The 26,192-nt window shown below is 45.8% G+C and overlaps 1 protein-coding gene across 2 annotated transcripts in view; it reads left to right on the top strand.

The window, feature by feature from the left end:
- The window catches only part of ATF6 (activating transcription factor 6), a 1,839,477-nt gene that overhangs the window by 1,199,907 nt on the left and 613,378 nt on the right, over positions 1–26,192 (top strand). For both annotated transcript variants that reach the window (XR_015309808.1, XM_086964422.1), the window contains exon 10: positions 21,974–22,099. Coding sequence is in view for 1 of the 2 variants with exons in the window: in XM_086964422.1 (XP_086820548.1) it covers positions 21,974–22,099 (126 nt within the window). In the remaining variant the exon portion in view is untranslated. The remainder of the gene's footprint in view (positions 1–21,973; positions 22,100–26,192) is intronic.

Here is a 26,192-nt window from a genome sequence, read left to right on the forward strand (position 1 = left end):
TTTGCAAACGGGCCATACACCTAAAGATGTATCTCCTTGCAGAACATCTTCTCGGAGTAAACAATAAGAGTGCTGACCTTCTAAGCAGACAGAAGCAGCAAATCCATGAGTAGGAACTTCATCCTCAGGTTCTCCTCCCCTACTTTCAGGAATGGGGATTTCCTCAGAAAGACCTGTTCGCCACAGCAGAAAACACTAAATGCCCAAGCTATGCCTCTAGTTTCCCACACCCCCTCTCCAAAGGCAATGCTCTTTGGACAAACTGGTCCGGGATATTTGCCTACGCTTTTCTGTCTCTCCCACTCATTCCACTGGTAGTTAGGAAGCTCAGGCAAACCTCCCTCACACTAATTCTCAAAGCTCCCTTGAATGTCTGACAAAATATCGAAAGACACAATATCGCAATACAAAAATATCGGAGCAAAAATATCGATGTCAACATTTATTGACATCCTATCTACAACATGGTAAGTACAAAAATATCGAGTGAAAAAATATTGATGTCAAAAATATCGTTTCAAAAAGAATATCGTTTTTTAAATTAAATAATGCTTAAAAATACAATAAACATACTTAAAATATTTTATAATATTTAAAATTAATAGGTAATATACATAATTTATAAAAAAAATAAAATTAAACATATACATATAATATATACTTAATTATTTTAATAACTTATCAATAAAAAATATTATGAATTAAAAATTCATCTCTACACATAAAATAACACAAATAAAAATTAAATACTCATGCAAAACAAATTAAACATTAAATTTACTTGTAATATTTTTAAAATTAATTATACACTACATTAACTAAAACAATACAAAAAATATTAAGTAACAGAGGAAATAAAATACTATCCCAAATACAAAAAAACAACAGTAAGAAAAATGTTGGATAGCGTAGGGGTAAAAATTATTATTCCCACTCCAGTGATTGCAACAGTAGGGAAAGTGTTGGATAGCGTAGGAGTAAAAATTACTATTCCAACTCCAGAGAGTGCAACAGTAGGGAAAGTGTTGGATAGCGTAGAAGTTAAAAATAACATAATTGTAAATGAATTAATATTTTAAAATATTTAATAAATAAATTATTAACCCCTTCTGTGCGCCCGCGATTCTGCGCCTGTGCGGCACATTTCAATCGCGGGTGCGGTCATGACGGCCGGGAGCAGTCAACAGCACACGAGCACTGTGTGCCAGGACGGCTCCCGGCCGTCATCAGCATCGATTACACATTGAACAATAACATATTTTTATATAAATAAATAAAATGTATTATTAAATATTAATTGCCAAATATCTAATATTGAACAATTAAATAATTTGTTATACCAAAAATATTCATTATCAAACATTAATTGCCAATTAATAATTACTTATTAATATATTAACTAAAAATATCAATAAATATTATTTAGTAATATTTAATTACAAATTAATGATTAAACAGTAATAAATTAATTTTCATAACCAACAAATTATACCTTTAAATAAATACCAATTAATTTTATATCCAATAAATTATCAATACCCAACCATAAAGTTAATAATTACTTAATTACATATCAATTACTTTACCACTATTCCCCTATATACACATAAGAAACTCAAATAATAAAAAAATACACTTGACATAATGATCAATTTATCAATTAATAAAAATTAATTACCAATTAAAAATCAATTAACAATAATAAAATTAGCAACGCCAATTAATAAAAATAAATTACTACTTAATTACATTTAAATTACTTCCCACCCTATTCCCCTATAAACCCAGAACCCGCTACAGAACTTACACACAAAAATTAATTAAAATTAATTAATAATTCCTAAAAATTAATAATACATTTAGTATAATTAAATTACTTCCCGGCCTATTCCCCTATAAACCCACAACCAGGTACGGTACTAAAATACTAAATTTACTTGAATCACATTTTTAAAAAAAACAAATAAATATTAAATACATAATAATATACATAAAAATCATATAAAAATCGATATTAGTAACATCGATATTACGAACATCGATATTAGTAACATCGATATTATTTACATCGATATTAACAAAAATCGATATTACTTACCTTTGAAATTCTGGTCTTTCAATATTAAAAAAAATCGATATTACTTACCTTCTATATTCTGTCCCTTCGATATTAAAACATCAATATTATTGTAGGTTGATATTAAAATATCGATATTTTGTCTGCTTACCAGCTCCCACATGGACCAGTCAACCCTGGTTTACCACCCTGCTGGAGCTGTCAGTAGTTTCACACCAAGTGCTGCATCTCACCACCAGTCTCCTCATTCAGAGCCATGGAGAAAGCGGGCATCCAAATCCCAAAGAACTCATTCTGGCTCCTTAAGTCATAGAGTTTGGTTATTTACACCTACCACCAGATTGTATGACTATCCTAAAAGAGGCCAGAAAGCCTACTACCAAGTCATGTTATTCAGCAAAATGTAAGCAATTTTTTTATCTATTGTAACAACTATATCTAGCCTCTTGATCATAGTCCTTACAAGGCTAATGGGTCCACCATTCGAACCGATGCATAGGTGGCAATTCCAATTCCTCTCATGGAAGGTTGCTTTCCTCATCGCATTAACTTCACCGAGAATTGGTGAACTCCAGGAATTATCTATACAAGAGCCTTTCTTTCAGCTTCACAGAGACAGTGGTTCTTCGCATCAGTCCTTCATTTCTCCCTAAAGTAGTTTCTGCCTTTATTATCAATCATTCGGTTGAGTTACCCTTGTTCGTTCCGTAACCAGATTCTGTAGCAGAATGAGCACTACACACCGTTGATGTTAAAAGAGCTCTATTGGGGCGTGGCCAAGATGGCGGCCTGAACGGACGTGTTTCTGCGAGGCTCTCCGGCCCTGAACCCCAAAGCACCTTCCTAACTGAGTGATTTACCCCATAAATGCACTAATTCCACAACCGGGGTCGAAACGCTTGGTCCCGGTGCCTCTCCGCTGAAGACTCGGACTGCGCAGCCTCCCGGAGCCTAGAAACACCTTCTGAGAGCTCCCGCAACAAACAGCAGAGAAATGGCAGCCGCGGGCGCTCACCGCCCGGAGTGAACACAGAGCCTTGGGACCCGAGGCGGAGCAGTCGGGGAGACAGACGCCGACCCTGCCGCCCTCGAGGCAACGAGTGAACGTTCGGGGCCCGTGCAGCTGACCTCCGACAGAGACAGGCGGTGGAAGGACCGGCCTGCGCCAGTACGGACAGCTGGATCACTCGAGACCCCAGCTTGGGGCCTAGTCCGGGAGGAGTCTGGAGCCGGAGAGCAGCTCCCACACCCCGAGCGTTTGTGAGCCCCTGAGGGAAGCGTCGGACCCCCGGCATCGAAAGCAGCAGCTCCACCCGCCGCTGCGAGACTGAGCCAAAATAGAGGTGAGCAGGGCGTGAGGCGACATGGGTGACGGACCGGGCCTCAATCCAGAGAGGGCCACGGTCGCGACCCAGAGAACAGAGACGGGGAAGACCTGTACCACCCCGGGACCCGGGCGACCCCACACACTACCGCCTAGCAGTGTTCCCCGGAGACCAGCGGAGGGGCCCCGGACCTACTTGCCCCGTGACAAGGGGCTGGAGCCTGAAACCCCCGATCTGGGCCTGCCTCGGGGAGGCACCAATGGCCAGGAACAAGGCGCCATTTCTTAGCCTAAGAGAGGCTGGGGAGCAGACACCTGTAGCCCCTTGGGGAGAGACACCCCTCGATCACTGACTACACGGGGGCCCCAGGGGGAGATCCGATCAACAGCTTCCACTGCGGAGGACCGGCCACGGGGATCTCTGACCCAGAAGGGGGGCCCTCATACCCCGGCCCTGCAGGCAGAGACACAGCAGACCCTGACTGGCACTCCCCAGCCCACAGCTTCCACACGAGGCGAGTTGCCCATCGACGACGCCAACTGAGGAATAACGCATCCACCATCGCCAGGACGAACTAACACGCCTCACTCGCCCACCCCTCACCTTCGGGTTTGGCCTCTGCCTGCCGGCCCGGATCTGGCCCACCACGAGACAGCCCCCAGGCTCCCCGGCCAGGCAGGACTATGTGCCGACCTCAGTGACTAGCGCACGACGGGCCTTGAGAATCCTCGTCAGATCAACGGACCTAGTGGGTGCCATTTCCGACATCGCCATAGTACTACCCGCGCCCTCCTTGAATACCGCGCAAGAACAGACAGGACTCCATACTTCATCGACATGGCGCACGCAGGACGCAAGGGATCCCATAAAATAGTGGACCTACTCCACAAAGGTGCGCCAAAAGTGGAGAAAACCCAGGCGACGGTGTCCCCGAAGACTCCAGCCAGCCCCCAAGGACAGGATGACAAGACTGCTCCCATAACCAAAGCCTTCCTAGCCTCCCTCTTTAACACCCTGAGGGACGACTTCCAGGCCCTGAAGCAGGAACTGGCGGGAGAACAACAGGAGCTACGTCGTGATCTAGACGGCCTGGGCGAATGTGTGGCGTCGGTAGAAGAAGCAGACCAATCCCGCAGCATGGAGGTAGAGCGGCTGCAACAGGAGATTCTCCGTCTTCAAGACCAGCAAGTGGACCTGCAGGCACACTCTGAGGACCCCGAGAACCGCTCTCGGCGGAACAACATACGGGTCAGAGGTGTCCCGTTGAAGTCCGAGGGGAACAGTATGGTTGAATATCTGCAGGAACTATTCCGGGAGATGTTGGGAGAATCTGAGGAGTTTGATATACGAATTGACTGCGCACATAGAGTCGGTATGGCACGAAGAGCACCGCCCCCGAACCAGCCCCCCCCCAAAACGACCCCCCCCCCCCACCCGGACATACTTGATAGAGCATATATTGAGGGAGGCCCGATCGAAACAACCACTCTCCTTCCGGGGCAATCCGATAGTCCTTTTTCAAGACCTCTCCACCATCACCCTACAGAAGCGTAAATCTTTCCGGATTGCAACAAACTTTCTGAGAGACAATGGGATACCATACTCCTGGGGACACCCGTTTCATCTCATCTTTAGATGGAAAGGATCACTACACCAGCTCAAGTCACTCCGCGACACTTGTGCACTGCTAGACATTGACATACCGACTGAAGCAGGATCTAGAGAGGCATCCCCAAGCAGATCACAAGATGGACCCTTGCGACGACCAAGCGAAGGTTGGCAGACAGTACGGCGGAGGCGATCCCCAAGGTCACTCCCGAAACCGGACCCTATCACAGTCGCTCAGGAACTGGAGGCGGCAGTACAAGAAGTAGCGGATAACACAGCGACTAAACTGTAAGACAATATTACCCAGTGGTATACTTTCACACTATAGCATTGCCTGGGGGGAAGGGCCGGGGAGCCGCCGATTCGGCCGCTGCCACGTTACCCTCCACAGTGACTTACTACGGACCTGCGCTATACACCAGTAGGCCAGAGACTATGAGTAGTATTTCTTTCGGGGCTTGCATTGGGGAGGTTGGGGGGGTGAACATGGGAGCTGGGAGGGACTTTGTTGGGGTTGGGGCAGTTGTGTGGGGTGGGTTAGGAAGGCAGGGTGGGTTGGCTCAGGGAGAGGGATGGGTGGGGGAGTGGGTGGGTTGTCCAGTGCTCAGTTCTATACACAATGGTCGTGGTCCGATCCCGGCGTCCCACATCCTGTCAGGCGTCCAAGCCAGCCAGTCCAAGTCCCATAGACATCATGCCACTTACAACCCTTAACATTTCGACTCTGAATGTACGGGGTCTCAACAGTCCTGTCAAGAGACGCGCCATTTTGTCCCTGCTGGAGAACACCCAGGCAGACATTTGCCTCCTGCAAGAAACACATTTGATGGCACGTGATTTCCATCGCCTACGGTCCCGAAAATTCCCCACTCAGCTTTTTTCCTCTGGCCCCAATAAGACCGCTGGAGTGGCGATTTTAGTAGCACAGGCGTTTAAAGGTAAAGTCTTACACAAATACGCAGAGCAGAAAGGGAGGCTGTTAGCATACCGCTTTGCTCTGGGAGGCCTGTTGTTCACAATCGGGTCCATTTATAGTCCCAACGACAGCCAAGAGCCCTCACTGACATTACTGTCACGCCAGGCAGACACATCATACTGGGAGGGGACTTCAATATGGCGTTTGACACAGTTTTAGATAGGTCAGCGCAACGTTCTCCCCAGGCCGGGACTTTCTCCGCCAACTGCACAGACCGACTAACCGAGCTGGATCTTCATGACCTTTGGCGCTGCACTCACCCAAATGACAGAGAATATTCTTATTACTCTAACGCACACAAGACCTACGCTAGATTAGATCACCTCCTGGCCTCAGGCCCGGTCTGCACACGAGCCACCTCGACAGAGATAGGGGTGCTCTCACTCTCAGACCACATGCCGGTTACCACCACCCTTACGTTACCACCTATCACTAATCCCCTCAGGGTGTGGCGCCTTCGTGACACTTTACTACATAGAAAAGAAGTAGTGAAACACATTCAGGACGCAATCCTCGACTACCAATTACATAATGCTAACGGAGACACAACGCAGGCGACGCAGTGGGCAGCCATGAAAGCTGTGCTTCATGGAGAATTTATAGCCCTCTCCACAGCTGAGAACAAAGATTGGCAGCTCAAGCGAGACGAACTTACCCAAAGGGTGCGGGAGTTAGAGCGCATCCACCAGCGGACAGGAGCCCCCCGAATTTGGAAACAGCTTAAAACGGCCAGACACCTCCTGTCCGCGCTAGACATGGATCAGGCAGAATACGCAGCCTTACGGCTGAGACATGCCTATTACACGGGAGGGGACAGGTGCGGCAGGCTGCTGGCAAGCAGACTCCGTGTCTTGCGTCATCAACAAACGGTGAAAGAGCTTTCCCGCACCGATGGAGCTACAATCACGGAAGATGTAGAGATTGCGGAAACGTTCCGAGATTTCTACACCTCTCTCTATGCCGGTGACCGTCTTGCCGGCCAGGCGGCGGCCGAGTACCTAGACACGGTGGTGCTCCCCTCCTTGGAGCCCTCACAGGCGGAAGATCTCGATAGAGACATCCGCATAGAGGAAGTGATCTCGGCCATAGCTAAACTTAAACCGGGGAAGGCACCGGGGCCTGACGGCTTCACAGGCCTTTTCTATAAGACCTTCTGCACTATCCTAGCTCCGATCCTCACCCGTCTTTTCTTTTTTTTTTTTTTTTTTGGTCCTCATCTCACCTTTCAAGCCTCTGCGGATCTTATGAAGCCGCCTTCTCGAACTGTCGCCCCTACGGCTTACCGCATTCGCTTGGGTCATCCGACCTGCCTCTTCTTTTTGCAAGAGGCCCTGGTGTAATCATAAGACCAATGATGTTTACAGTAATCTTAAAGCCTTACCCCAGCTCACGAGAGGGTGCCATATGTTCGTTACCTTGTCCTTAACGCCCTCGTACTCTAACCGCGACATGTTAAACGCAGCTTTTAGCCAATCCTCCCTTTGAGGGGTTAAGGGGTCCTTCCACCTCTTACACACTTCCCTTCTAGCCAGCAGTATCAGATATAACAATAGACCCCTATCTTTCTGAGAAAGGGTCTGGCTGAGGCGCCCGTCGTCTCCAAAAAACACCAAAGTCATATTGATTTCAATGATAGTGTTGAAAATGTCTTGTATATTTTCTCCCACCTCAGCCCAGAATTTTACTAATGTTGGACATTCATAGAAAATATGTATATCGTCTGCATGAGGTGTCGCTCACCTGGGGCATTTGGGGGCGGGATGGGGGGCGAACTTTGCAATTTTTGCGGGGGTGTAGTAAAGTCTATTAATGACAAAGAAATGTTTTTTTTTTAAACAGGCAGGCTTGACATACCGGTACATAGTCTTTAATGATGGTTCATATAAGGAATCTATATACGGCCCAAGCGATGTATCAGTCCAAACTGCGGAGAAGGGGGGTATCGCTTGGTCTTCAACCTCCAACAAACTATTGTACCATATAGATATTTCTTTATTAAGTGGACGATCGGATCTCAACAGATCTTCAATATCTCTATTCCCACTAGTCTCCCCCTTTTCTGCCTCATACCATGATGTTAGATGCATGTATTTGAATCTTGAGAGCCCTGGCCCGATCTTGGCCCTCAGGTACTCCCATGAATGAATCCCCCCGGAATCCAGCAGGTCAGACCAGTTTATAATGCCTGCCCTTCTTATAGGCAGTGCCAAATTATCCTTTAGACAGTCCGGTGTACCTGGTGCATCCCATACCGGGGCATTTTCAGAATGGTACCCAATGCCCCAACTGCACCTAAGCCTATACCATAACTCCAAGGCTGCCCTCAAAACCTTCAGCCGTACCCTCTTGAAGAACCTCGGTGACCCAAACTTGTACAGGAACGCCGCGCCATCTCCTCCTCCTTCCACCCGCACCATTTCGCCCAGTAGTCTCCCCCAGGCTGTTTCCCCCGGTTTCACCAGCAGCATCCGAATGCTTTTAAAATGGAATGCTGCCGCATACAGCCTTATCTACGTCTCAGTTTTTTCCATGCCAGACGAACTCCTTTGTTGCCCCAGATAAAACTCCCAATTTTACTCTGTATTTTCATTAAGCTTTTACTGTCAAATGTTAATGGTATTGAAGAGAAGAGATAAGACAACTTAGATAATAATATCATTTTTACCAAGTTGGTTTTTCCATAAATAGTCAGGGGAAGATTACTCCATCTCTCTTACCGCCCTCTTAAGATTGAGCTCAGGTATCTGCTCAATATCTTTTACGATATATATCCCCAAGTATCTCATCTCTTCACTCACTCTCCCTGGCCACTCCAGGTTCCAACACATCACCTCTGTCTTCGTTTTGTTAACAAGAAACCCTGAGAGCAATCCAAATTCACTCATACACTCTTCCGCCCTCGGGATAGCTGTCTCGGTGTCCCCTGTATATAATATCAAATCGTCAGCATATAGGGCTATTTTTGAGCTGTATTGTCCTGAACTAAATGGAACTATTAGGACATCCAATCTAAGCATCTGGGCTAATGGTTCCAAATATAAATTGAACAGGAGGAGCGATATCGGGCAACCCTGCCTAGTTCCTCTCTGAATATTAAAACTCTCAGTCAGGGCCCCATTTAGAAGTATTCGAGCGGTGGCACCTTGGTAGCAATTCCGTAGAGTTTGTATAAAGACTGGGCCAAACCCCATGGCTCTCAGGACCTCCCATAGATATGTCCAGCAAAGTCTGTCAAACGCCTTGGCTGCGTCTACAGCGACCACAGCCAAGGGCTCTGTCCTCTGAATGGCTAGATCTATGTTGCCAATCAGAAGCTGCGTTTGTTCCTGGATGTATCTCCCTGTGACGAACCCTTTCTGGTCCGGGTGTATTAACTTTGGTATTAATTTAGCCAATCTCCCTGCTAACATGCCCATAAAGATCTTATAATCAGCATTTAGCAGGGAGATTGGACGGTTGGAGTCTGCCTTTTTTGGGTCCTTACCGGGTTTTAAAATCAGGACTATTATTGCCTCCTTCCATGCATTGGGGACCTTCCCGGTTGAACTGTAAATTGAATTAAAGGTGTCCCTCACTACTTCTGAGAGCTCATTCTTAAGATATTTATATATTTCGCTCAGGAGTGCGTCTGAACCCGCAGCTTTTTTGTTTTTTTAATTTCGAGATCTGGGCCGCTATCTCCTCCAACGTAAAAGGGGCATCCAAGATGTTTTTACTTTCTTCAGAGAGTACTGGTAGTTGTTTACTTCTAAGGAATGTCTGGATCGAACTCGACTGGGGGGTCAGATCTTCTCTGTACAACTTTGAGAATATGGATAGAAGACAAGCCTGTATGTCCTCGATCTGATTAGGGACAACCCCATTCTCATTGATGTTAAGTTCTTTAATATCGTTTCTTACTCTGTCAGTCCTTGCTTTCCAGGCCAATAGGGCACCCGCCTTCTCCCCATACTCAAAATTCTGCATCCTTCTGGTGTCCAACTGGGCCCTACACTTAGCCTCCAATTTCCCTCTATATTCTGATCTCGCTTCTTCAAGCTTGCCCGAGATCTGAGTGAATTGCTCTTGGTCTCAGTTATTAACACCATCCCTTTCTCGCTCCAAACCACTTATCTTCCCTTCGATGTTCTTTAATACCTCCGCATCAGACTTGTTCTTATAACAAATAATTCCGTGGAGTTTCCCCCTGAGCCAGGCCTTGTAAGCGTCCCATACTACATCAGGTGTTGTGGAGCCTGAGTTCAGTAAAAAAAATTCCAAAGATGGGGCCTGCACCGCGGTGATCACATCGGGATCCAATAACTTCGCCCTGTTAAGCGTCTACCTCAGAGTTTGGCGTTGTGCCTCCTTAATCTGATATACCACTTGTATAGGTGCGTGATCGGACAAGTGACTCGGGAGTACTAGGATCTCCCCTAGATTACCTATGGATCCTCTATCTATAAATATATAGTCGATCCTGGACGAATGACAGTTCTTCTTACTATAAAACGTAAAGCCCTTCTGATCTCCCTTTTTCTCCCTCCACAGATCAACTAAATCCATATCGTGCACCATATTGACTAGTGCCCGACGCACCTTCACAGCTCCTTTGTAATGGCTTAAGTTAGATCTATCCTTAAGAGGATCCATCAACACGTTAAAATCTCCTCCTATCACATGTGGTGTGGGTTCCAACATCAACACAGATTGTAATTTGTGGATGTATGTCGGGTCATCCGTGTTTGGACCATAAAAAGAGGCACAGACCATCTCGGAGTTTTCAAATGCCAAACAGGCAGACAACCATCTACCAGAGGTGTCTGATTGTTCTTTTCTTGTATTACAGGGATTTCCTTGTTTGATTAATATTGCGACCCCTCTGTTTTGTGTTGTCTGTCTTGAGGCACTAAAAGACTTTACCCATTTAACCTTGGAGAAGATTGCGGTGCTTTCTTCCCCGCTCAGATGTGTCTCTTGTAGTAGACATACTTGTGCGGTTGATATTTTGAGATGTTTAAGAATTAACCTCTGTCTCCGGGGGGCACCTTAACCCTTTGACGTTCCAGGAAATAAATGTAATCCCTTTATTCCTTAGTGTCATACCAGCCATATTCTTCTATTCCCTCTTAAAAAACATTGTCTGGGTTTAGCGCAAAAGTTACTATGGCTATATGAAAGGTTTAGATGAAGATGATTTTTTTTCTTTTTTCCCTCTGCTCCCCTACCACGTGACCCCCTACCTACCCTGTCCCCCCCTCCCTCTACCCTGTGCCCCTCTGCCCCTGAGGAACCCTCCCTACTAATAGGCAAAAGCCTATTTAGCCTCCCCCCCCCCATGGAGCAACCATATCAATTTAAAATTTTTATCTTACACTATTTCCTACTGATCCCACACCATATATGGTAAAAGACCCACTATAATATTTTACTTCCCCCCCTGACCCCCTTTACTAACCCTTATCTTAGCAATGAGGGTGTCTGCTTCTTCCCCTGACCTGATCGAGTGCATTTTATTGTCCCACATCACTCTCAACTGTGCTGGAAATTTCATCTGTGCCTTAGCTCCTAAGCTATTCAGCTCCTATAGCCTTTTCCCAACTCCCATTGTTTTGATGCGGTGATATGTGATATGTCCGATCTTATTTGGAAGGTAAAGGGATTAGAGCTGTTAAAATATATGGGGCCCTCTTTTAATGCAGCAGAAAGAATCTGTTCTTTTATGGAGTAGGTTAAGAAATTCACCAGAATCTTCCTGGGCTTTTGTTTTGCGAGATTTCTCCTAAAAGGGTCCCGGTGCACCCTTTGTATGTCATGTATCAAGTCCACCTCCGGTGAGTCCTTTAACACTGTCCCCTTCAATAGGGAAATTACAAACCCCTTTATATCTCCCCCCTCCATGGCTTCCGGCACATTCAGTATTCTCAAGTTGTTTCGGCGTGAATAGTTTTCCAAATGCTCAATGTCCTCTTTTAGCTCCTTATTCTGAGCTGACAACTTAATAACCTCAGCTTCAGTGGTACTTAGGGCATCCTTAATCTGGGGGAGTTCTGACTCCATTGCCTCGGTCCTAAGCGTGACCTCGTCCACCCTCTTGGTTAATTCCTCACATGAAGCTTTTATTGCTGCTTGGTTAGCCTCTGAGACTGAAAATCTATTGGCCAGCTCAGCTTGGTTAGTTTCCAAGACAGTAAACCTACTGGTAATTTCATCCTTCATTGCCAGTAGTATATCGGCCAGTGTACCGGTTGTTGCATCTGATTTGGTGTTGTTCAAAGGGAGCTCTATACCTATTTGGTCAAGGGGGGTTGTAGAGGCTGATTGTGACATATTCAGTGTACCAGTGCTGCTCTCCGTTATGCTAAGAACCTGCGTGCTGCTTGATCTACCCTCCTCTAGTATAGAGTAACGATTGGTCAAACCGATATCTGGATGTACTGTTGCAGCCTCCTGTTGGTCATTATGATTTTCCATTCTGTTCTCAACAACATCACCAACACCTCCCTGTGTTGGTGCCTGCATGCAGCTTGTTTCCTGGACTGCCATAATAGGCTGAGTGTTCTGTAAAGGTAAGGACTGGGTGACCTTAATACACTGGTCGAGCTGGAGAGACTGTAAATGTTGTATAGACTGAGCTGGCTGGGTACCCTTAGGGACACCACTGATTGCGGGGGCAAAGATAGAGGTAGTCGTGGTGATGTTTGACATTACCTTTTAGTAGGTTTTAAGTGAGGGAGTAACTTTGATACTAGCCTCTACTGACTTTGCTGCCTTATTTTTCCCTCGACTTTTGATGCTTTTAGTGCTTAAATACTCTTCAGAAGTATTCAGCTTTGCTCTCCCCCTCCTTGTACGTTTCTTACTTCCAAGATGGGGGGTGAAACACGTGGGGGGTATTCAGGTTTATCCTTATTGCCATCAAACACTGTCCTGGCTCTTAACGTATATCTGTTTGTTTTCACTGGTTTTTGAATCCCCTCTACGTAGCCAGTGCCTTCCGTACTCCCTTCACCTCCTGTACCCTTATCACCTCCACCTCCACCTCCACCCTCCACTTCCATACAGCTGACCATGGCGCCAGTAAAATTGTGCACGTCGTGCTGAGGGGGGTTGGGGTTAAAATCGCTGCTCTCACTTTGTGCCCTGACCTCCCCCTTCCTACCCTCCTGACAGTCCTCCTCCTTAAAGCACACACAGCAGTAATGCCAGCCCTTTAGACAACTTGCGGTTTCTGACGGCGTCTCCCGCGCCGCCTCTACACCGAAGATGCCGCTGAAGATGCTGCCGCTGGCTCTGCCTCCACTGACCCGGAACGTCAGCAAAGCAGAGTCGCGCCTCTTCCGCTGCTTGGCTGCCTCCTCCCACAGCCATTACCTACTCGCCCAGACGCCACCCTCGCTGGTCTCTCGCCTTACACCGCACACCATCGGAGACACGCTAAGATCCGGGGGCATATCTCCCACAGCACAGCTTCGCTCCGCCTTATCCTTATCACCACTCGGGGGAACAGGGGGGTGATTGCATATTTTTTGGGGGACTACATAGCTACGGCTTTACAGGAAACACTCGCTGCTCCATGAAGGAGAGAGGTGGCTACGACCATTCACCTAGCGGCCGCCATGTTCCTCCTAGCTCCTCCCCCTAAAACCTTGGACTAGAGATATTAACCCTCACCCGTCTTTTCAACACCTTCTCGGAGCCTGGTGCCATCCCCCAAGACCTCCTGCGGGCGTCTCTCTCAGTCATCCACAAACCAGGGAAAGACAAATCTAAATGCAGCTCGTATCGGCCCATCTCGCTACTCAACGTCGACCTCAAATTATACACGAGCATTTTAGCAGCTCGACTGGGCCCCCACCTGCCGGGCCTCATAGACCCAGACCAAGCGGGATTCATACCGGACCGCCAAACGGTTGACCACACCAAGAGAGTTACTCATCTTATAGGGAGGACCTCCCGAACCCCAGGAGAACGTATGCTACTGGCAGTTGACGCCGAAAAGGCATTCGACCGAGTTCACTGGCCATACCTAGAGTTGGTCCTGAAGAAACTTGGCATTGGTGAAAAATTCTGCACCTTCATCTTTAATTGCTATAAATCTCCAACAGTAGTGGTCCAAGTTAACGGCCACAGCTCCCGGAGCTTTCCCATTGAAAGAGGCACGAGGCAGGGGTGCCCGCTATCGCCTCTGCTCTTTGCCCTTTATATGGATCCACTAGCCCAGAGGATCCGTCAAAACAACGCGGTGACAGGGATAACATTCGGTGGCTACACACATACCATTAGCCTCTACGCGGACGACGTCTTGCTCACACTTGACAACCCGCGGACGGCCCTCCCCGCGAGCTTGGCGGAACTGGAGGATTTTGCTGCAGTAGCCGGCTTCAAAATGAATGCAGATAAATCACTGGCCCTTGACCTTTCCCTGAAACTCACCACCAGGGACTACATGCAGACCACCCTTCCCCTCCAGTGGGCGTCAGATGCGTTGCCCTACCTTGGGATCCAGTTGACCTCCACACTCCCTGCGATGACAGCGGTCAACTACGCCACGCTCCAAAAGAAAGTACGTGAGGAACTGGGTCGATGGAAAAGCCTTCCCCTCGCATGGCTGGGCAGAATTGCGGCAGTCAGAATGACAATTCTACCTCAAATTCTGTACCTCTTCCAAGCATTGCCACTCCAGCCGCCCGTGGGATGGCTCCGGCAAACGCAGGGGGATCTTGCCTGCTTTATTTGGCAGGGCCGGAAGCCGAGGATGCAAAAGGCCTTGACCACGCTTGCCCCCGAGGAGGGGGGGGGGCTAGGAATAGCGGACCTACGCAAGTATTTCCAAGCGGCGCAACTGCGCTATTTGGTAGAATGGAGCAGGTGGGAGTCCGAAAAACCCTGGCTATTCCAGGATCAAGCAATAGTGGGACGTCCACTTCAGGAAATCCCATTCCTTAGCAAAGCAGCCCGTCCGGTTAACCTTTACGCATCATTCGTCACACGGGTCCCGCTGCAAGCGTGGGATGCCACTAACATGGTACACGATCGCACTACCTTTCCCTCACCGCTTACACCCCTGGTCGACAACCCAGACTTCACCCCTGGTATGGCAAGGGGGGTTTACACCCACTGGCGGTTGGCAGGATGTTGTTGCCTCTGTCACATCTATGGACCGGAAGGTGTGCTCCCCTTCCCCCTCTTCCGACAAGAATACAACTTCCCCGAAACGGAACGCATGTGTTACCTTCAGGTCCGCCACTGGGCTCTACAGCCACAGGTGAGGGAAACAGCCGATCGACAATTTCGGCCATATGAGAGATGGTTACTGACTCGCACCTCGGACACCAATCTCTTATCGGACCTTTACAAATTCCTCCAACCACAATCAACCAATCTGTACAATCCAGGAAGGGAACGTTGGGAGAGGGAGCTGGGCAGGACCCTGAGACACAAAGAATGGAGCCAAATATCCTACAGAGCGCAACACTCGGCATATCACTCAGAACTTACTGAGACCCTGACTAAGGTGACCACATATAGGTACTATACACCAGAACGCGTTAGTGAAATGGACCACAGCAAAGATAAGAACTGCTGGAGGGGTTGCGGTCACTTGGCACATTACTGCACATATTGTGGGACTGCCCCCTAATACAACCATACTGGACACATGTGATTGTTGACATAGATACACATTTCCACACCGAGTTGGCCCGCTTCCCCGCCTACATCATACTGGGGCTCCCTAACCCATTAACATACCCTCTACGCTCACGAAGAGGACGCCAAATGGCTATCGCCCTAGGCTCAGCGATCCAAAACATCTTGATACACTGGCGCACTGCTACGATCCCCTCCACAACAGGTTGGCTCCATCGGCTATGGGGGGTGTTGGGGGTGGAGAAGATGTCCCTTACTCTAGCCGGAGATAAAGATCAATTTGGCGAGCTTTGGCAACCATTCCGCACTTTACTGATCACCGAATTCAGAGAACTTACATGCCCACGGTATCTCCGCTTGTTAAGTCTCACGGAACCAGAGGGCGAGGCCTAACACTAGGGAAACGAGGGGACTCCGAACTGAGGCCTGATGGGGCGACACAGGGGGTGAACGATTTGAGCACTGGACAGGGAGGGACGGGGAGGGGCACTGGCAATGTTGGGGGGGAGGGAGAAAGGGAGTTTCCACCTGGTTGGCACGAAGCACCCTTCCTTGCAGATCAACGCAGCAACAGATCAGAGGAATACTGGACTGTTCTAATGATTTTTCAAGCCTTATCCTTTCCCTTCTCATGTATATTATTGCTGTTGAAGTTGTAATGTCTACTCTGAATGGTTTGTCTTCCAGGTGCAGATTTCAAATAAAAAAGAGTTAAACCTAAAAGAGCTCTATTATATTATGTTGAAAGAACTAAAGAATTTCGCAAGACAAAGCAACTCTTTGGTGCTTTTGCTCCACCACACAAAGGCAATCTCATATCTAAATTGGGAAAAAAGGGAACAAAATGGAAATCAGGTACCTCAACCAAACCCAGCAGAAACAGGCCGTAAACTAATCTTCAAGCCTGAATATCAAACTAAGGGAAAAAACGACATACTAAATAGTGGTAATATAATGAGATTATTCAGAGAAATTCCAAAATTAAGGGAAATTCCATCGTCCGATCTCTTGGCACTAGAATTTGTCCAAATAAACATGGAGATGGATTCGGAAGTAAGTAGAACAACATGGGCATCGATTGAGACAACGGAACTGATCTTTTCCACCAGGGAGACCTTTGCAACCTGGGGCGTAATAATATCATATCCACCGTTAATAAAATACCCATACCCGCTAATAAATGACGAGGCATCCGGGTTTCCGAAAACAAAGGGAATTCTCCTACGGTACTAAAAGGAGCCAGAAGTACGTCACCAAATCAAGTGACATGCAGGGGAGCCGGCGTGCAAAATATTACGGATAGGCAAACAGCCACCCAATCAGAAGGAAATCAAGACTGGTCCTGGTTAGCCCTCACCTTGAATTCACATCGATCCTGAAGATAACAGCACAGTAAGGGGGGAACAAAACAATAAGGCTATAATTCAAAATGAGAAAAAGACCATGATCTGCTCCTGGAACGTTCATGGTTTTAACGAAATGCAACAAGACCAAGAAACCCTCACCTATTTAAGTATCTTTAAAGTAATATTGCTACATGAAACTTGGAACACTTCTCCAAAGCATTTGGAAAGCTACGAAGAATTTCACATAATGGCGGAAAAAACCTCCAAGTATGGGCATCCAAGAGGGGGTTTGTCCATATATACTGCAATAGAAAATGACTGGAAAACGGAGGAAATGGATCCCGGAGAAAACTGGATCCAAATAATAAAAGTGGAAGAAAATCTCCCTGCACAAGGAGAAGGCGGGGGAGATAAGATAATAATTCTCAACATATATATTCATCTGGCAAAGAACAAAAAAGAGGAGAAACTGTCATCCTTAATAGACTTAATAAAAACACTACAAGTCACACATAAATATCACGATATGATTATATCAGGGGATTTCAACTATAATCTGAGAGGAGGAAAGAAGAATAAGAATAAAAATTAAAATACACGAAACAAGCTGAAAAAACTAGGCCTAGTCATCCTAAATGGAAACATGAAGGGAGATCAACCGGCCAGTATTACCTTTTATTGTGGAAAAAAAGAATCAATTATTGATTATACGATAATTAGTAAAGAGTTAACGCCCCGGGTAGACGATTTCCGCATCTCAACACGACCTGAGAGCGATCATTTCCCTCAGGAGACAGTATTATACTTAAACATCAAGCAAAAGGAGTGTGTAGCATCATTAGCTGCATGGCCTGAAATATATAATTTACGGAAGCTCAAATGGAGAGGAAACATCATGGAAAACATAATGAACATGGTGAATGAACACATAGAGAATGCTGAGGAGTCAGAAGGACAATTATTAAGTAACTGGGAAAATCTATGTGAAGCACTCCTGGACAAATTTCCGGCAAAACCAATAAGCAAAGGTAATCATGGGGCTATTAAAGAGCCATGGTACACAACACAGCTGAGAAACAAAAAAAGAAATATTGCCAAAGAGGTAAGACAAAAAGCGCAAGCAATTAAAATGGGGAAAAAATAGACAGGGGAATGATTCAAAAATGAGAAAAGACTATAAGGTGGAATGTAGAGTGGAAAAAAAGGAAATACAGAGAAAAGTTATGGGAAGATCTGCTGTGGCAAGCAAATTGCCAAACAGTAAAGAATTTTGGGGGATAATCAATAAATTAATGAAAGGATACGGAAAGCAAAACAACATCGGAATAAGTGAAAACACTTGGTTAGAATACATTGATAAATTGTACACCCCAAACTAGGAATAGAAAAGGCAGATGCAGCAAGGTCACTGAATGTAAAGGAAAAAGAAACTCACCCCGGGGCAACCAGTACTACTATTGAAAGTGGAAAAATCCTGTTTAGCTGGGAAGCAGATGATCAAACTCTGACAACTGTTAAACGCATAAAAACACTGATAAAAAATCTGAAAGCGGAAGGAGCAGCAGGCCCAAACGGGCTACCTAACGCCCTGTTTAAATGAGACCTGGATGTTTGGGCAAAATATCTAAACCTCTTTTTAACCAGGTTTTCTGAGACAATAAGATCCCACAGTCCTGGAGCGGTAACCTGTTCCACCCAATTTATAAGAGCGGCATCAGAACAGAACCTGGGAATTACAGGTTGATCGCCCTGATCGACGTAGAGGCCAAACTCTATGCTTCATGTATCCTGGAACATCTACAAGAGTGGACAGAGGAAAACAACATCATCCCAAAATTCCAAACAGGCTTCAGACGGGGTATGGGCACCATTACAAACCTAACAGCCTTGACAATTCCTAAGGAAAAAGCTGAAAGGAAAAAGGGAGTATTAGTGGCTTGCTACATTGACCTAAAAGCGGCATAGAGTGCCGCGGGACCGTTTGTGGAAGAAACTAAAAGCATGGGGATTGCCACAGCCACTGATAAATGCAATACAATCACTATACAGTGAAACATGGGCCACTGTTAAACTTGGGGACGGACAAAGAGTCTCTTCAAAAATAAATATAACAAACGGACTAAAACAGGGCTGCGTCCTTTCACCATGCTTATTTAATTTATACTTAGCAGACTTGAACAGTCACTTAGAACAAATAAATGGACACCCACCGAATTTGGCAAAGCAGCCGGTTCAATACTTACAGTATGCAGATGATATTGTCCTGGTAAGTCAAACTCTGATCGGGCTGCAAAGGACAATAAACAAACTTATAGACTACCTGGGTTCTCAAGGTTTAGAATTTAATAAATCCAAAACCAAGGTGGTAAGATTACCGGGCCCAAGACAAGGAAACTGTAAATGGTACGCAAAGAACTGTCAAATAGAGGAAACAAGAGTTTATAAATACTTGAGCATCAAAATGGCAAGAAATCTGTCAACGGTGGAGCAGAAAAAGGAGATCACAGCAAAAGCTCAATCCTTAATATTTGCCTACAAACAACTATCCAAGAAACTGGAAAGCCCTTCACACGGGCATCTTTTAAAAATCATGGCAGCCCAATTGCTACCAACCTTGTATCCAGACATGTTTTGCGAAAGCAAAGAGAACTTTGATAATACCCCCTAGAGCTCATTCCACACACAAAATATTAGCTACTATGACATTTTTGGGGAATATTCCCCTAGCTGACATCTGTTAGGCGGCAACATAGTCTACTTCGAACACATTTTCACCAAACATTATTGTGTAGATGTGTTAGCGAGGCAACAAGCTAATGCAAGCCAGACAGTACTCAAAACACTGTTTCAGACAACTACAGGTTAGCCACCACTCTGGCAGCATACTGCTTTATAGTCTATGCAAAGCATGCGATCTTCAGCTCACATTCCTCAAACGGATAATGTTACTTACCCAATAAGCTACTGTTTTTGGCATGTACAGCTGTGGATTCACATGCCCCCACCTGCCTCCCCAGTCACCTGTAGTTGTTACAGTTTACATTTACATAAATACGCATGGACATCTCTGTTCTACACTTACTAACTCCATTTTCACCCTCTGCGGGAAAGCAATCTAACAATGGAGTTGTTGCCCATGCACACTATCACTGAAAAGGAGGAGTCACCTTTCCTCGTGACTGGAAAGACTTCTTCGAAGAAAAACAACTTGCAAACATCGGGAACCAACACTAGATGGCAGGAGTATGCAAAGCATGTGAATCTACAGCTGTACATGCCAAGAGCAGATGCTTACTGGCTAAGTAACATTATCCATATATATATATATATATATATATATATATATTACAGAAACACCATCTTGTAAACAAGCCACTGAACACCAGTCTTCGTCAGAATCCACAAGTTTATTATCTGGTAGTTACCATATAATAAACTTGTGGATTCTGACGAAGACTGGTGTACAACAGCTTTGTTGGAACTTAGTTTTACAAAATGGCCTGGCAGGGGGGCGCTCGGCCCCTCAACCTTGAAAAAAACATTTAAAAAAAAAGAGAATTGACCAGGCCCCAGGGGATGGGGTCCCCGTGGCCGAAATCTGTCTGGGGAGGGGGGCCACACGGCCCCCTACCCTGTAAAAAAAAAAAAAAATAAGCAAAGGCTTAGTCCCGAGGATGGGGTCAGGGGGGTCAGAGTTGGTCTCGGTACTGGGGCTGCGCACCCCCTTCCTTTGTATTTAATAAAGAAACAGTGGATGTATTGTTGAGTGACTGCGTGTATGAGTGGCTTTGTGGGTGGGTGATTGAGTGTATGTGTGTATAGAGCTATGAATCCATGAGTGGGTATGCACTAACTTGTATTGGTGTGTCTGTGGTTTCGAGAATGATAGTCTGTATTTTAGAGTGGGTGTATAAAAGGTTATATTAGGGTGTGAGGATGTGCATCAGAGATTAAGTGGATGTCGTCATTTGAGATGCCTTCACTGATGGCACTGACCATATCAGGAGTCATGTACTATGTGACGTCATCAGCAGTGCATTGCGGGGTGCGAGTTTTAGTTAGATCAGCTAACTATAGCGGCTGAATTTGTCTGGTTTTGTGCAAGTGAAATGTCAGCCTAACTATACGTGTTTTTCAGTGAATTTTTAATGTTTGTTCATGCTAATTCCTAACGATACCGTACCCTAATAATAAGTTCCTGTCAATAAAACTGAATACTGTTGCCTGCTACCTGCAATCACTGGCACAAATTAAATTCTGAATTTGCAGCCCCTCCTCCTCCTCAGATAATGAGAAACTGATTCATCAATTTACTCTTGCTCACTATTAGGAAACATTAACCTGACCATGGAAACAGTGCTCAGACAAACACGGTAGAACACCCTTCTTCCCTAAATTGCCTTAAATAGCAAACACACAATGGGCGATGGGGGAATGCTCGCAATACGTGTGTCCCTTGCTCAGTGTTCCACTGCACCCAATCAGGGTGAAATCGGTCTTGGGTGGCTTGTGTCCGGTTCAGAGAGGACCTTGCATGGTAGTTCGGGCTGGACTGTTGCTATTAAACCTATGCTTATAACTGGATCTAATTTGATGTGGCATTGTAGTTAAAAGAACCATGGGTTGTAGCACTACTGTAGAGCAATTGCCAGTGGTTAGACTTATTGCAAGCATACTTCCATTACCTTTTGTGTACTAAATTGCCTTGAAAACATGTTCCATTTAGGAAGATTAAGATGTGGATGTTGCAGTGTAGTGAAATCATATGCTTCAGCTCCAAGAAGACTTTTTTGATGGAAGAGGGCACCTCATTCATAACCTTAACATAATATGAATTGTTCGTTATCAGTGCACCTTAAAGGGTGCTACACAGTTTTGTTTCATACAGCCAGTTTATTTTTTAAATGCTCGTATTATGCAATATTTTCGCTGAGCCAATAAACTGTAATGAAATAAATTAAAGTTGGCAAAAAGGGGTGATTGCATATTTCTGCTTTTGCTCTGTTCATAGTCTGTTTGCGAAGGACCCCAGCACATATCTTGGCAGAGGAAATCCTGTGCATCACAATAGACACCTTCTGGGCTTTTCTCCTGGAGAGGAACAGAACAAACCTGAAAAAGTACCTGCAAATATTGGGTAAGTGAGCGACCAGCTGTATGTACTGATAGAGAGCAGAGTCTGAAACAAATCGTATGCCTTTGTACATGCAAATATTCTTGCCAACTTTGAAAGCCACCTACTTTACTTGCTGTCACCCTGCACTTTAATTGTATTGCTGCATAATCATTTTAAGTTATTTTGATAGTCTAAGATGTTATGTCAAAGCAGTTTCATGTCTGTAATGTAATTGGTCAGGTTTGTTTTTCTTAATCTAGGGAGCTCTTCCTGTAAGACCTGTGTATGGCGGTTAATGGCTGTAGCTACTTTAATGGTTGGGTATAGGTAGTATGTTATTACAATCCCATGCCCCAACTTCCCAGGCGATTCCTTCCCTTACCTCTTCTTATTCTGCCGCTACATCCCCACCAATACATTGCCTGATATTATATTGTTACAAAATGGAGCTGCATTTAAGCATCACCCCTGCACTCTGAAGTCTTCGAGTCAGACTCACTGTCAACTTTATTGGTTTTTTAACAACTTCAAAAAACTTATGGTCAAACAGAGTGTAGGGGGTGATGTTTCCTCTGAAAAACACATGATTCATGCCCTGGTGAGACTGCAGGTAACCAGTGTTGGTCAAAGATCCTCAAAACGTTTGCCTTTGGCGCTTGGGTTCAGGTCATGACTCTGTTATGCAATTAATATAGTTCTGTTTGGGAGCGGGAGGCAAAACTCCACATCCCTGAGCATAAGAGAGATTGAAGTGAAAAAATACATTATGCTCTGAGTCACGGTGGGTTTATGATCCATTAAAGGAAACATTCCCAAGCAAAGTACCTTTCCTGCTCAAAGTCTACAGGTATGGTGAAGTTGAAGACTCCTCCACTTAGTGTGAATAGTTAATTAGTGAGAACCAGAAGAAGAAGGAAAATCAAAAGATTTTATAATACTGCCCTCACCCACTATGCAGTGGCATGCTTCATCATAGGGCCGATGCAGACGTCCAGGCGCAGACCAACGCACTGGACAGAGCTCTTTTTTTAGGGGTGAGGGAGAAAAGGAAAAGAAAGTTTGTGAAAGGAAAGAATGATCCCTCAAGAAGGGATCGTTAGTGCAGAAAAGTAATAGAATAAAACTGTCTAAGGAGATACCTTTGCAATACCTTTATTCCTGGTTCCCCTTGACAGGGTTAAAAATAATGCGATCTGGGGATATACAGGAGGGGTACCTGCCCCTATATCCCCACTGCAAGTACTAACATGTTTCGGCCATCCACTCTAGCCCTGATGGGTCAAAAAGGCCTTCTTCAGGGTGAAGATCCCTTGGATTGTATGGTCCGACAATAGTAATAAAATCTGCGGATAAAGGCGGGCTATTGTCATTTAAGGAAAAGAAGCATACAACAACGAATGTTGGCGCCTCTTAAGTGATAGAAGAAACTACACTATCCTTGAAAAAGATCTGACGATTGACCTAATGAGGGAAATCAGTACCCATGTAGAAGAGGCTGTTTCACATGGCTGGATTAGCTAGAAGGAGGCTATGTTTCTATGTAATCAACATCCAACGGTACGGTACTTTTATACTCAACCGAAAGTACAGAAACCAACTCATCTGTCTCCAGGTCGGCCTATAGTGTCGGTGATAAATTTAGTACTCGAACTTCTATCCAAATTTTGTGATTTTTATCTCCACCCCATAGTACAAGAGATGCTGGTGTATTTGACGGATACCCGTGAGGTCCTCAACCTCATTAAGGAGCTGGAATTTGATCCTAATAATGAATTGCTGATTGGACCCGATATTGAGTCGTTGTATACCAACATCCCCCAGAGAGAGACCCTGAGGGTGATTGAGAATATACTGGTCGCAGAGGAGTGGGATTACCAAACATCCAGAGCATTCATTCTGTAATGGCCATACAGTGGCAAGTTCCATATCAGGGCCTCTGGAGGTGGTGGGGAGCTGTTTGATGCAGAACAGTGTGTTTCGCTGTACTTCTTTTCGATGCAGGTAAGTCGTTCTCATGTGCAGTAGTGCGACGGGAGCTACCCGCAAGGGAAGGTCATTTGGCGATTTAGCTACTGTGTGTACCGATGCTTGAGTGCAAGTGACGTAGCTCCAAGCTTTATGTGGGAAGGTGTGTAAAATGCCCCTGCTTCAGAAGAGTCACGCACATGAGGGAAGTGATGGGGGAGTCCCTTTGTCGACAGATCTAAGGGGTAGCACACTGCACCCCTAGACAGCACTTGGGCCATGCCTGGGAGTGGTCGAGAGAGCCACTTCCAGAGCACAGGCAGTCCGAAGCATACAGTAGCACCTTGGGCAGGAAAACAGGGTTTCAGCACGGGATCACCTCTTTTATTCTCCACCATTGCACTTCGGTCGTCCGGAGGACCCCATGAGCTGTCTACGGCACCGAGGCTGGTGCAGCGTCACAGGCCGAGGTAGTCCGACATCAGAGAGGGTCGGTACAGGTCTCTCGCCACTCACAGCAATATGGCCGCCTTTCTTTTTCCATTCCCTGCTCTAGTAAGTCGTTGGCACCAAGGGGACATGGGGAGGCAGCATCTGGGTGCCCCTCAGCAAGAGAGGATCAGAGCTCAAGTCGGCGTTCCCACAAGAGAGAAACGGGATGCACTGGGACCACTGGTTAGCCGTCTGCAGGCAACCAGCAAGAACAAGCGAGCATGACATGTGATCACGCGTGCGCCAGACGCGTGCATGTCTCTTAAACAAGCACGCGATGGGAGCGTGTGAGCACGTGGTGGGAGCCAGAGAGGAGACACCATGCGCGTGCACATCGCCTGTCTGGGCGCGCACATGGTTTGTCTCCCTTCGCGCACCAACTGACAATAGTCTTGCCAAGGCGAAGCAGCGCATGCACTGCGTTCGCTAGGCGAGACATAAAAAGGGATCTTAAGAGACGAAAAGACAATAATACAAGCATTTTCAATGCAATAGGTCTTGCATTTACTTGAGTTTGAGCTATTGGCATTGTAAATGACAATGCCTTTTAATTTTTGGTTTTTAAAACAGATAAATAAAAGGCATTGTAATTTACAATGCCAATCAATAGCTTAAACTCGCAAAAATGCGAGGCCTATTGCATTGCATATGCTTGTTTAACTGAGCAATTGTTTTGTCTTTGCTTCAGGGAGAAGGGAAGATAAAAACAGTGTGTGCGCCAGAGAAAGACATAGAGAGAGAAGTAACGTTGTGGAGACGAAAATGAAAGAGAGGGCCAAGGAAGAGTGGCAAGGGAGAAAACAGAATAGAAAACAAGGAGTAGTACATGCAGGTTGTCATTTGAACGAGTCCTATATGGAAGTTACTTAAGTTGGCCTGTCTTCAGAAGCAGGAACAGGAGGATTGTGAAATGTGGGAGAGCACTGTTGTGTGCTAAGAGACACTCTTGCTTTTAGAGTTCTCTATGATTCCTTTAAAGTGTGCTGTTGTGTAAGAGAGGTGTTAAGAGTTATGCGTAATGTTAGCCTCTGTGTCTTTAATTTAACCTACATTCCCCTAACATATATGTAAAGGACCGTCAATCCCTGCTTCTGTATGGCTGAGACCTGCAAATACCGTGTGGTTGGACCTCGGACATCCTGCATCTCTATGGCCCGTGCCTGGGGAAGGACAGTCAGGTTGGGCCCTCAGTCTGTTCGCTGGCATCCTTCTGCCACAACCTGTTCACAGGACCCTGCGTCCTCCTCGTGCTACATCAGAGCTGGAAGCCCCGCCTGCGCCCTGTTGCACAGCCAAGTCCGTCACTGTATTACCCCGCACTGTCATACTGGCGGTGTCAGCATCTCCCCCCTCCCCCCCTAAACATGCCATATGGACCCCTCTGTATTATTCACAGCCTCTGACAACAAATAACACTTCCTTACTGAGAAAATGATGATGCAGCTGAATAAATACATAAAAATTATGACTAAAGTATGAACTTGTAAAGGAAATAGTTGCAATGGTAAGCTTATCTAGATAGGAATAGAAAATCGCAGAAGTTGCATATAACAGATCTATTCTATTTGGTGGGTAGTGGGTTCGGAGGAAGTCACAGTCTAAAAAGCAATGTTCAAAAGTAAAGCCCAGAGCCTCAATCAATCAATCAATCAATCAA

The sequence above is a fragment of the Lissotriton vulgaris genome, chromosome 1_1, assembly GCF_964263255.1.
Source record: "Lissotriton vulgaris chromosome 1_1, aLisVul1.2, whole genome shotgun sequence".
NCBI classification, from domain to species: domain Eukaryota; kingdom Metazoa; phylum Chordata; class Amphibia; order Caudata; family Salamandridae; genus Lissotriton; species Lissotriton vulgaris.